At 35.5% G+C, this 12,360-nt stretch overlaps 1 protein-coding gene across 2 annotated transcripts; it reads left to right on the top strand.

The window, feature by feature from the left end:
* The first annotated feature begins 9,572 nt into the window (after positions 1 to 9,572).
* LOC149018107 (protein SULFUR DEFICIENCY-INDUCED 1-like) lies at positions 9,573 to 11,827 on the top strand. Of its 2 annotated transcripts, XM_089154293.1 has the most exons (5): positions 9,573 to 9,600; positions 9,697 to 9,873; positions 10,223 to 10,435; positions 10,594 to 10,749; positions 11,164 to 11,827. In XM_089154293.1, the coding sequence occupies exons 2-5, from the start codon at positions 9,751 to 9,753 to the stop codon at positions 11,569 to 11,571; spliced, it is 900 nt and encodes a 299-aa protein (XP_089010419.1). In that variant the 5' UTR covers positions 9,573 to 9,600; positions 9,697 to 9,750; the 3' UTR covers positions 11,572 to 11,827. The 2 variants fall into 2 exon arrangements, with proteins under 2 accessions (XP_089010419.1, XP_089010418.1); XM_089154292.1 differs by having other exon boundaries at positions 9,577 to 9,873.
* Positions 11,828 to 12,360: the final 533 nt, after the last annotated feature.

Here is a 12,360-nt window from a genome sequence, read left to right on the forward strand (position 1 = left end):
AATGATAATCCATATATTGTGTGATTCATTTATGCCCCCCCAATTATGCGGATCGAAAGGTGTTTTGGTCATCTGGCTTCTCTTTTAAAAAAAATTTAGGATCCTTTTGTGTTATGGGGGATTTCAATGAATTGTTGGATGCCAATGACAAAATTGGGGGGGGGGGGTAGAAAGTCGGGTACGGTGCTTGGGCTAAAAGCCATCATAAATGAGGAAAATCTGTTAGAATGTTTCGTGCTTGGCTATTCTTTCACTTGGACAAATAAACAGAAACCCCCTAATTTAGTCAAAGAGAAATTGGATCGAGTCTTCTCCTCTCCTAGTTGGATTAGCTGGTTTCCGAATCAACGAGTTGAAAAATTACCTGCTACTGGGTCCGACCATAACCCTTTGATCCTTAATACTTTGGGTGACACATTGTTTAATCGAAAGTTGATTCACTTTCAAAATGCTTGGTTTTCTCATCCTAAATTCCCTTTGGATTTGCAGTCTGCTTGGGAAAAAAAATTTGAACACCCCTTTCAATGAAAAATTGGCCAACTTGTCCCATTTTTTAAAAAAAGTGGAATTCTTCGGTGTTGGGCTTGTGGATAATATTTTCCATGGAATTTCTCTTGAAGTTGATGTGTTGGAACAAAGTGGAGACCCTAATTGGAATCTCATTCGGGAAAAGAAACAAATGATGGCTTGGGCTTTAGAGGCTGAAGAAATGTTTTGGTTTCAGAAGTCCTGAGGTATGTAAATTTTGAATGGTGATAGAAATACTAGATTCTATCATCTTGCTAGTAAAATCAATCTTCATAGAAGAGGAATCTCAGTTGTTGAGGCTGATGGGCGACTTTTTTTCCAACCCAATTGAGATTGCCGGGGTGTTTGCGGGATACATGGAAAAACTCTATTAGTCACCAGGATCTCTTGATCCTGATTTTATTGAATGCCTGATCCCGCCCATTGACCTTGTTGGAGGGCCTCTGTCTAATACACCTGATATGATAGAGATTAAGAAAGCTGTGTTTTCACTTTGACCACACAAAGCACTTGGGATGGATGGGTTCAATGGTTTTTTTTTCTTAATTTAAAAAAAAAAAGAATAAATCGTGGGATTTGATTTGTGATGATGTTTTTAAGTTCGTTATTGCTTTTTTCGTGGACGGATTTCTCCCCCACGGTGTTAATCACACTCTGTTGTGTTTTATCCCAAAGAAGAATGAGGCGAAATTGGTCTTGAATTTTAGACCAATTAGCCTTTGTAATGTGTCCTATAAAATTATTGCAAAAAATTTGGCCAAGAGATTGAAAGCCTTCTTGCCTGGCATTCTCCCCTAATCAAGGAGCCTTTGTGGCCAATAGACAAATCATGGACAACATTATGGTAGCTTATGAAATCTTTCATTACATGCATAAGACATGCAGTAAGAAAGGTTTTATAGCCTTGAAACTAGATATGTCTAAAGCATATGACAGGGTGACAGGGAGCATTTTGATCAAACTCTTTCAATTCCTGGGATTTGATAATAAGTGGTGCATGCTTATTAATACTTTAATAACCTCCCCCACGTTCTCTGTCAAAGTTAAGGGATCCCCGTATAAGTGGTTCACTGGATCACGAGGGTTGAGACAATGGTGTCCCCTCAGTCCCTACATTTTCCTGCTAATTATGGAGGTCCTATCTCGCCTCTTAGATGAGTACAAATCTCTCAAGCTTGTAAGTGGAATTAAAGTTGGAAGGGCCGCCCCAGAGATTTCACACTTTTTCTTGCAGATGACACTTTTTTATTTTGCAAAGCGGACACTGAAGAAGTTTTGGCATTAAAAGCGGTGTTAGAATTATTTGCGGACTTGACAAGGCAAGAGATAAACTTTGAAAAGAGTAGGAGCTTTTTTAGTTGGAATGTTCCCAGAGAAGAGAGAAATATGATACTCTCAATATTAAGGGTATCAGAAATCAAAGGGGAAACCACTTACTTGGGGACTAAACTGATGCTTGGCAGAGGAAAGTCAAAAATCCTGCAAAGTGTGTTGGATCGAATGTCTCATAAGTTAGCATGTTAGAAGGCAAAGAATCTATCATATGCGGGACGGGGTGTCTTAATGCAGGCAGCACTTCAGTCAATGGCACTTTACCAAATGCAATGTGTTAGATTTCCTAAGACAATATGCACAAAGATTGATTCCATCTGGTCGAGATTTTGGAAAGGACAACCAAACAAGAGTAAACAGATGAACCTCATTGCGTGGGGTAAATTCTGTCAACCAAAAGCAGTAGGGGCAATGGGCTTTAAGAGAACGGAAGATTACAACTTTGCTTTACTGTTAAAGCAAGGATGGCAAATACTTTCACAACCATTTTTGATCCTAAGGTATACAAGAAGAAGGGATATTGGATATGGAATAGTATTACAAGCTTCATTCCTCCGTTAAGGGCGATGGTGCACCGTAAAGTGGGGAATGGAACTCAAACTTCTTTTTGGTTCGACCCATGGCTACAATCCCAAGAAAACAGTTTGACATCTATACAAAATTTCACAAGATGGTCCCGACAGGCTACGGTGGCAGAAGTGGTAAGTGAAATGCAAAGCGTAAACATGGAGATCTCTTCACCTTCATGCAACCCCACCCCTGTTATAACATTTCCAATTTCACTTTCGGACCATTGTGATTCCTGGACATCTTTACTTTCTCCAAATGCAGAATTCTTGGTGAAAAGGGCCTTTTGAGAAATTATCAAACAACGTTTCTCATTCCATGAAAACCAATTCACGGATTGGTGGAAGAAAATGCAGAAATTACCGATCCATCCAAAATATGAAGTATTTTTTTTTTGCGTGTTTTAAATGCAGGATTACCGGTCTAAGCAAAAATAGCGCAATGGTCGCACACTCAACCGGAATGCGGTCTGTGCGGGAAGGAGTATGAAACAACATGGCATATTTTTATTTCGTGTGAATGGGTGAAAAGAATTCACGCTGCGGGGCCACTGGGGCTACGCACGGAAAATTGGAGTGACACTTCAATGCTGAGTTTGTGTTATAATATATGCTCTCAATTGAATATGTCTAATTGCAAATGGTTCTTATCTGTCTTTATCATCTCTTGTTACTTTATTTGGCAAGAGAGAAATTCTAGAGTTTTTACTCAAAAAACACCCAATCCTCTCAAAGTGTTAGTGAATGTGAATCAATGGATTGCAGCCTTAAAACTATGGAAGGTTGAGGAAAAAAAAATCCTAGATTCAGCTACACAAATGAACTATGCCTTACCCGAAAGTTTTGAAGAGAATTGTTGTAGCCATATATCACAGACTGACAGCAATGTATTGATATGTATAGGGATACTTAACCGGCGGCTAGGACAGTAGGATGGAGCATGGGGATGTACATAGATGGACACCTACAGCTCATCAATTTTGGAAAGAAAAACTCAATGGGGATCCTGGAGGCAACACTGTTTGGGATACAAACATGAGTCGACCATGCAGCAACAACTGGGGTGGAGATAAGAGAAATTTGGACTACTTACCAAGGGTTACCAATTCTCTTACCAAAGCCAATATCAGGGACATGGCCTCTTCGTGAAATATCTATGTTAATTAATGTTGCTAAGACATCACAAACAATGAAGTACGAATGTACGATAAATTCCCATCCCCAATGCTTCAACTATGTTTTGAAAAAACAGCTACTATAGCATCTAATCTAACGGATGACTGTAATAGAACAATAGGTAATATCTGTAAGTGTTTTCAAGGTAGTTAATGAATTTTAATGTTTTTCTATCAAAAAAAAAAAAAAATCTCACATTTTTTCTTCTCCAATTAAATGGTGTGATACACATTAATCTTCTTGTTGCCAACATTTCTTAAATCATACTCTTTTGAGTGTATTGGATGCAAAGTGATGAGGAGTACCAGCACAAAGTGCTCTGATTGATGTGATCGTATTCATGAATTTGGAAGGATGAAAGGATTAGCTCCTCTTGGATGGTTGCAGCTTCAGCAATAAAACTCTCTTTTTCTTCCTCTTGAAGAAGCTGTCATAGGTTTGCCATTTGAGTCTCCAACAATGTAGCCCAATGCTCTTTTCTTCCTTGCTTCAATCCAAGTGCAAGGGTGTTAAATGGTGGAGAATGAAGCTAGCTTAGCATAACTAACTCACACTCGTTCTCGCTCTTCACAAACGCTTTGCAATTTCCTGTAACACAGCTTCTACAAAAATTTGTTGACTGACTGAAGCTATTCAATGTTGCGGTTTGACCATTTGCAATGGTAGCAAAGAAATTAAATTAAATGTCTAATATTTGTTGGAAAGAAAATCTTTACTTTTTTTTTTTAGAAGAAAATCTTTACTTAATGATTAAGTTTTGAAGATGAATTAATCCATTGTACTCGTGCATACTTAATAGATGTTAGAGCAAATTGCACTAGTACTCCAAAATGGAAGCCTTAAAACACTGATACCCTATTTTATAACTAAAAAGCAAAGAGACCCCAAAATTGAATTTTCATTGAATATATTTATCCAATTTATCACTAAAGACAATTATATTACTGTTTATTTTAAAAAAATATCCCTATAATAAAACAGTGTCTGAAAGGTTTTTAGTAATAAATTGGACAAATATATCTAATGAAATTCCAATTTTGGGGTCTCTGTGCTTTTTAAACATAAAGTGGGCTGTTAGTGCTTTAAGGCTTCCATTTTGGGGTGCCAGTGCAATTTGCTCTAGATGTTATGTTCTTACTTCGAATTCCTTTGAAAAGACTATCTTGCAAGTTGCAAATAAAACAAGCTATAAGCCTATAGAGTCATGGGTCTAAAGACCTCTATAAAAGAAAGCTTGATCTTATATACGGTGCAGCCAAATTGAAATGAAAAATAACTTTCTAGAGTCTTGTGCACGGGGAGCTAGGGGGTATAGAAGTTATATTCTTTCTTTGAATACCTTTGAGAAGGACTTGTTGTCTGTCTTTCAAAGAAAAGTACTTACAAGCCTATAAATTCCTTGGCCCCAAGACTCTTTCATTAGGATCATTTTCATCTTTCCTTCTTTGCGCGCGTGTGTGCATGGATGGCGTGCGTCCAGCAGTCAGATGTCCTGCTTGTAGTATTCGGTTGGTATCTTGGTACCACATGTAGGGAATTCAGCATATGTAGGGCATTCAGTGGCAGACTTGTAGACGCATGCCTTGCCCAGACGCTGAAGATCTTGAACCCTCCATTGTCCACTGGCATTTAATAACTTTTGTCCCACTTAGGAGACCAGCCTAATGAGAATTGTACACATCAGGTGAGGCGTTGACTTGATTCAATTTGTTGCTGTCTTCTTTTGCCCCTCCAATGAATACTTTGTTTTTCATTTTCTTTTTTCTTTTTTCCCCAAAGAAGAGTAGATTGATCAAGTTTTATGTTGAATTCTTATTCTTGTCTTGGAAGATTGATATCATGAGAAAGTAATTTTAACCCAATAAAATGACGTGTATGTTAAAGAAAATTGTTATTATTTTTTTAGAATATATGATTTTATGTATATATTAGGGACAAAATATTACATAATATACCGTTAGGTGAACTCGAAGTTGCAACCTCTTCACTAAAAGGCGTTCTTACCGATTGAGCATGCCAACAATGGTTTAAGAAAATTATTTAAAAAAATAAAATAATAGGTGATCATATGACTTTTGAGTGTAGGACTCTAGATATAATGATACAGGCCGATCATCATAAAATAAAAAAAATCCAAATCAATTAAATTTGTATTTATTCAAACTTGGTAATTCTTTTCAAAATTTATGTGAATAGAATAGTCTTGATCGTGTTTCATGTTTTATTAGACTAGACTATGGTGATTCGTACACTAATAAAAAACTGACTTTCCAAAGATATTCGTTTTTTTTTTTTTTGGGGTAGAACATTATATTCCTTAGTTGCTTCATTTAGGAATTATGTATTTCAAAATTTCCCCCATTATTTTGGAGTAAAATTCGTTTTAATATAAAAACAAAAATATTACTCACTAGTGCACAGTTAATGAAACACATCTCATTTGGAAATAGTAAATACTTTGCCAGCATCCACTTGATCCATTAGATTGGAATCAACAAACCCACATGATCTATTCTATGCAAATTATTAGCTTTAATTATTTTATTTAGAAAAATTGTCCTATTATTTATTCAACTTCAGAAAATGGACTGTCATGACTCATGATGTGATCACCATACCTTCTACAATAAAAGATAACAGTTTCTTTGCTATGTGGTAAAACAGTAAAATCAACTATTAGGTTATTTGACTACGATTTGAAAGATAATTTCTCCCAACTTAGAGTACATAGAAGAGATTAAAAAAACATCTGATTCAAAGAAAAAGGACAACAATAAATAAATAATTTATTCATGAACTTCATAATCTATTTTCTTAATTCAAGAAAAATGAAACAAGAAATACCATTAAATATAAAATTAATACTGTGAGATTAGGAGAATTGACACCCAATAATGATATGCATACTTGTTCCTTTTTGGACTAATTTAATGTGTGAATTGACAACTTTATCCTTTAAAGTAGTAAAAAATAAAATTAGCATTTCTATCATGTAATCTTACTTTTTCTTCTCCAATTAGATGGTGTGATACACGATCTTCTTGTTGCCAAAATTTCTTAAACCATACTCTTTTGAGTGAAGGATGCAAAAGACTACAAGATACACTTCAATCAACTTCCATAGATATGCTTCCTGCTAAAGATCAACATGTATATGATTTTGGGTCAGGATAGGCTCAGTTGAATCTACCCCTTTCCAAGTACAAATCAACACAAACACTGATGTTGCACAACCTTCTTGTTTTTCATAGTTTTTGTGTTCTTTTTTTTTTTTTTTGATCAAAGAAAATAAACTCATATTAAAGCTTAGTTCTAAAAACACTTACAAGGACTACATATAGTGTTATTACAGTAATCCCCTTGATGAGTTGCTAAATTAGCATAATTTTCAAAACGCATCTGGAGCGCAGTGTTTGGGAATATATCAAATTTTACCATTTTTGTGGCATTAGCCAACTCCAAAAGAATGGTTAATTCTTCAAGAGGCCATGTGAGTTTTGAAGGCCATGGTAATAGATAAGCTATTTTTGGATTGTTTGTCCATATCTCTTCTATCCTCAGCCCATAGTGTGCAGCTTTTGTTATTCCTAGATGAAGTCCACCAATCATAGTCTCCACAACAACTTTCACCTTCCTCCTTCCAAATTGACATATTGTATATGTCTGTCTTTGTATACTCCCACGCTCAATCTTACGGACCCTAGTTGTTGGTTAGGAACCCCTACACACATCAAAATACTTTTATTAGATATTAGTATATTATTGCATAAGTCGTCTTCCAACTCATTAATGTTCCCATAGTTGTTAGGACTGTAAATATGTAGTTTCTCTTCCTCCCTTTGTAGTTGTAAAGCTCCTATCCAAGATGAGAGTTTTCCTAACACGATGGGGATTAGGTAATTTGTGATTGAACAGAGTTTCATTCCTTTCTTGCCATATGAAATAGCAAGTTATAATGAAAATGGACATGAACCACCAAAAGTTCTTGTTGTTGTTCAGTTGGTGGCCCATGCTGTGTCACCAGTTTAGTAGGGATGTATCCGTCCAATTTTTGGTGCGCAGTCCCAAAGGTCCAGCCGCATGTCTTACATACAAATTTAACACGTCAATAAAGTGTGCTACTTTTTTTTTTTTTTTTTTTTTTTGAGAATTGATGAGTTGATATAATGGTGGGGGATATTACTAATATATGATTTGGTAGGACCCATAAAATTTCATTTTAATCAAACAAATATCAGATAAGATGTGGACTGATCATGCTAGCTGCTTCTACAAACAAATCTTGGGGTCTTGTTCTTGATGCAGTTTGGAAGCAAATGAAGGGTTTCTTGAACAATATTATTCAAAAGAATCAAAACCCATATAACAAGCCTGTTCATCTAAGTTGGGCAGCTGGTAAAAATATTCATAAGTCATAATTATAGTCTTCTGAGTAGATTCTCTATCAATTATTATTCTTATTTTCTGGAAAGTAGCTTACCTGTTTTATGGAAAACCGTTCTTTGGGCACCGGTAATCATATATTCTAAATGCAAGAGTAAAGGAGAAGAACTTTTATTATATAAGAAAAAAAAAAAAACATAGAGTATATATTTATAGTTTAATTGGCTAAACTAGTTGCCATAGTAGATTTGTTCGTACCTACATTTCCACTAAAGAACAAAATCAATAATGGGCTCTGGGGTTATCTGCATAGGCGCTGTACTTCCATCACAGATCTCACAAATCGAGTCATCTGAATTGCCTATCAAAATATGTCAAAATAGGAAAGAGTTGAATTGACTACTTCTAAACAGGTTTACCTTTTATAGTTTTTCTTCATTTTTGTAAAAATAAAACTACTTTTCTTCATTTTTGTAAAAATAAAACTAATTTAAATATTAATATTTTTTAAGAAAAAAATATATTGATTTTTAAGTTACAATAAAATTCTCATATGATTTTATTGTATTGTAGGAAAAAAAAATGGCCTTTCAGACACTTAGGTGATATAAGAAGAAAAAAAAATATATCTCCTGAATACAAAATTATGTGTATTCTTTCAAATTTGATTATTGACTTTACTAAGAGTTCAAAACATTCGTTCTATAATTTTTCATATCATATTATAATGATGTCATTTTAATGATTTTGAGAAGATTTTTTTAGTTTTTGTGTGTGTATTTGTGTTTTTTTTTTGGGAGGGGGGGGGGGGGGGGGGGGGAAGGGGTTTATTGAAATAAGAATATAATGAGAATAATTGATTCTTCATATACTTGTGGAGAAGAAAAGATCCAAATGTTGAATCAGTCTCCAAGACAAATAACAAGATTCCGTAGACCATATACAATATTTTATTTGATTTTAATAAGTAGTATATGTTAATATACCATGTGTCGATTTTTCTATATAAGAAATCTAGTGCAGATATTTTAATGAACTGTAGAACTATAAATGTGAACTCATAAAAGGAAAATTCAAACTCTGAGTTGATGTCAAAAGAGAAAGCAAAATTGGAAATGAAAATTTAGACAAAGTAATGTAACATGAGGAGATAGCTCATGTAAACACAAGAAAATTTTTGCAGTCGAGGGATTATAGTCCTATGTTGCCTTGATCTTTTTTTTTTGGAAATGAGGTTCATCCGGGCCAGCTTGCACGCACCACGACTACATCCTCAAGGCGGTTTTCATATAATTAATATAGGCGGAGCTTCGCCCTTGGCCCCGAGGGGATTCGAACTCTAGACCTCATACGTGGAAGCGTTGAGCTTTGCCAACTGAGCCACCCTTCAGGGTTCCTATGTTGCCTTAATCTCTGGTGCAATTTGTGATCGACCATTAAGATCAATCACAGTAGTAGCAAAATAAATTCAACGGCTAAGGGAGCTCCAAATAATTTGTTGACTTTCATTTTAGGTAAGACAAAGAAAATGATGACCCATTATATATAAAGGTATAGCTGCAAAAAAGCAGACAAAATGAGGTAAAAGAAGGAAGGGAGACGCTAATAAGTCCAGGTTCATTTCCCAGAGTTTCTGTGTATATCATCTGTAGATCTTAGCGCTTTCCATTTCTCACATTTCTCTTTGTTCGCTGTCTTTTCGGGTAACTAGAGATTCGAGCACTTTGATCACCTGAGACATCATCAAGAATAATCGGAAAAAAAAATGCAAGGTGCAGAAGAGAATAGGAAGATGAAGTTCAGGAATGGAGAAAAAAAGGATTCTTTCCATGTTATCCACAAGGTTCCTTCTGGAGATACTCCGTATGTTCGTGCAAAATATGCTCAGGTACCATTTCTATCCCTTTTTCTTCTCTTCATCAGGAAAACAAGTTTTACTTTTTCTCCTTTCTGCGTTTGATCTGGCTTCTATTTTTCTGGGTTAATCAGGATTCTGTAAAAAACAGTGTTTTGCTGTTTCCGAAACTTTCTTTAGTTTGGTTTCCATCGAAGCTTTAATTTGGTTGGTTTTCAGTTGTTTTTTTGACAACAAAATTTTCATTTTATTGCCTCTATTTTCTGGGAAAATCAGGATTCTGTAAAAAATAGAGTTTTTTTTTTCGTTCTCTCGGCGTGTTTTAATCATGCCCAGGATTTTTTGTTTAATGGTTATGGTGTTGGGGTTTGAGGATTTGCAGCTGGTGCAGAAGGACCCAGAAGCAGCAATAGTTTTGTTCTGGAAAGCAATTAACGCAGGAGATAGAGTTGATAGTGCACTCAAGGACATGGCTGTGGTGATGAAGCAGCAAGATAGAAGTGCAGAAGCCATTGAAGCCATTAAATCCTTCAGGCATCTTTGCTCCAAACAGGCCCAGGAGTCACTTGATAATGTTCTCATAGACTTATATAAGGTATTTATATTAATTTATACTACTTTTAAACCAATATCCCTCACATTCCCAAGAGGTTTCTAATCAAAATTAATTTTCTGAATTTTATTAGTTAGTTAATTAAGCCAAATTAGCAGGTTTCATCATCAGCTGACCTTGAAGATATGTATATTTAACAGAAATGTGGAAGAATAGATGAACAGATTGATTTGCTAAAGCAGAAGCTGAGGCTGATATACCAAGGAGAAGCTTTCAATGGCAAACCCACCAAGACAGCTCGCTCTCATGGCAGGAAGCTTCAGGTTTCCATCAAGCAAGAAACCTCAAGGATACTTGTACGTAATATGATCAGATTACCTAACTCAGACTGTATTTTAATATCATTAATGATTAGAAATAATTCGTTATGGTTTGTTCATCTAATGATCATAATGGTAACTTTGAAGATGGACCGCATAGATATATTTTGATAAGCAACCCGAATGACTCGTTTATTCATTTTATAAATAAGTATCCTATGTTTATCTGAGGTCATTGAGAGCTTTGGGATTTTTCATCTTAGAGTTTTGGGTGAGATTTTTTGTAACACCATTCTGGTGATTGGTTGAGAGGTCTCCATTTGTTTGATGTAGTATACCCCATTGTGTGTGAACTACGTTAAATCTTTGTGTTTTTAACTTTTTGTTTCAATTTCAATTGGTGATTTTTGGGTGTTCATTCTAACAGTAACTAACTGAATGGAATGGCAGGGAAATCTGGGGTGGGCTTATATGCAACAAACGAACTATATGGCTGCTGAAGCTGTGTATAGAAAAGCACAGATGATAGAGCCAGATGCAAACAAAGCCTGCAACTTAGGGCTTTGCCTAATCAAACAGGGAAGATATGATGAAGCCCGGTTAGTTCTTGAAGATGTCCAGCAATGTAGAGTCACTGGTTTAGAGGATTCAAAGTCAAGAAGTCGTGCAGATGAATTGTTGCATGAGTTGGAATCGCTTCAATCGGCCAAGTTTTTGTCAACTCAACTCGGTCATAACTTGGAAGAAATATTTACAGAAGAGATTGACAAGATTTTGTGTGATTGGACTCCATTCAAATCCATGAGACTTCCCATCTTTGAAGAGATCTCTCAATTCAGAGATCAAATACCATGTTAAGCCCAGTTGTGTATAACTTTCTTAGCAGGGAAAAAAATTCAAGGTCAAAGGTTACTTTGTAAATATTGGTCAGGAGAATAATGGTGGTGTGGTTGGTGTCTTGGTAGTACCATTGTTCTTGTCGCAAGAATTCTGAATAATTTCTACCAAAAAATATATAGAAAAAATTATTATGAGGATCACCTGAGGTTTTTTAAAATTCAATTGAAAAAACAAATTGTTCTATATAGGAATCATGCCAATATACATGGAGAGAATTTGGTTGGATAAGGCTAATAAGGTTTGAAATTTAATAATTAAGTGATAGTCTAAGCAATGACTTCTTTTTCTTGGGCTCAAGGATTTGGAAGATCAAATTAAGTCCCCCAATTGTACTTGTTCCTTCCTTTAGTTGGTGTGCAAAGACTATATCTCCTTACCAATGATGAGAAAAAGAAAATGAGCTTATATTGGATCAGGAATCCTGTAACTTCTGCTAGAGTTGAAGGGAAGACAACATGCATGCATGTACTTTATTAGAGACTGCAAGTATGCTAAAGGTATTTGGGAAAGATTGTGCCTATTGAACATCGGACTTGGTTCTGCACCAGTAATCATAGGGAATAATGACCCTGGAGTTGGATTCCTTGAAGGCCTATCCCTTATTCTTGGCTTCAACCAAAGGGTGCGGAGGTAGATTTTTGAGAATAGTAGTTGAAATAAAATCACTGACTAGCTCAAATGGTTGGTAAGTTATAACCATATATATACGAAGAGGTGAAATGTACGTGTTGCTGATTAGATGCCCAA

The sequence above is a fragment of the Hakea prostrata genome, chromosome 4 (genome assembly GCF_041222555.1).
Source record: "Hakea prostrata isolate BN-2017 chromosome 4, UWA_Hpros_2, whole genome shotgun sequence".
Lineage (NCBI taxonomy): Eukaryota > Viridiplantae > Streptophyta > Magnoliopsida > Proteales > Proteaceae > Hakea > Hakea prostrata.

Bases quoted from the DNA above. Each gene is read 5' to 3' on its own strand.
- LOC149018107 (XM_089154293.1), top strand. From the start codon at position 9,751: ATGCAAGGTGCAGAAGAGAATAGGAAGATGAAGTTCAGGAATGGAGAA. The intron at 9,874-10,222 runs GTACCATTTCTA...GAGGATTTGCAG, and splicing joins TTCGTGCAAAATATGCTCAG to CTGGTGCAGAAGGACCCAGA. The intron at 10,436-10,593 runs GTATTTATATTA...TATATTTAACAG, and splicing joins TTCTCATAGACTTATATAAG to AAATGTGGAAGAATAGATGA.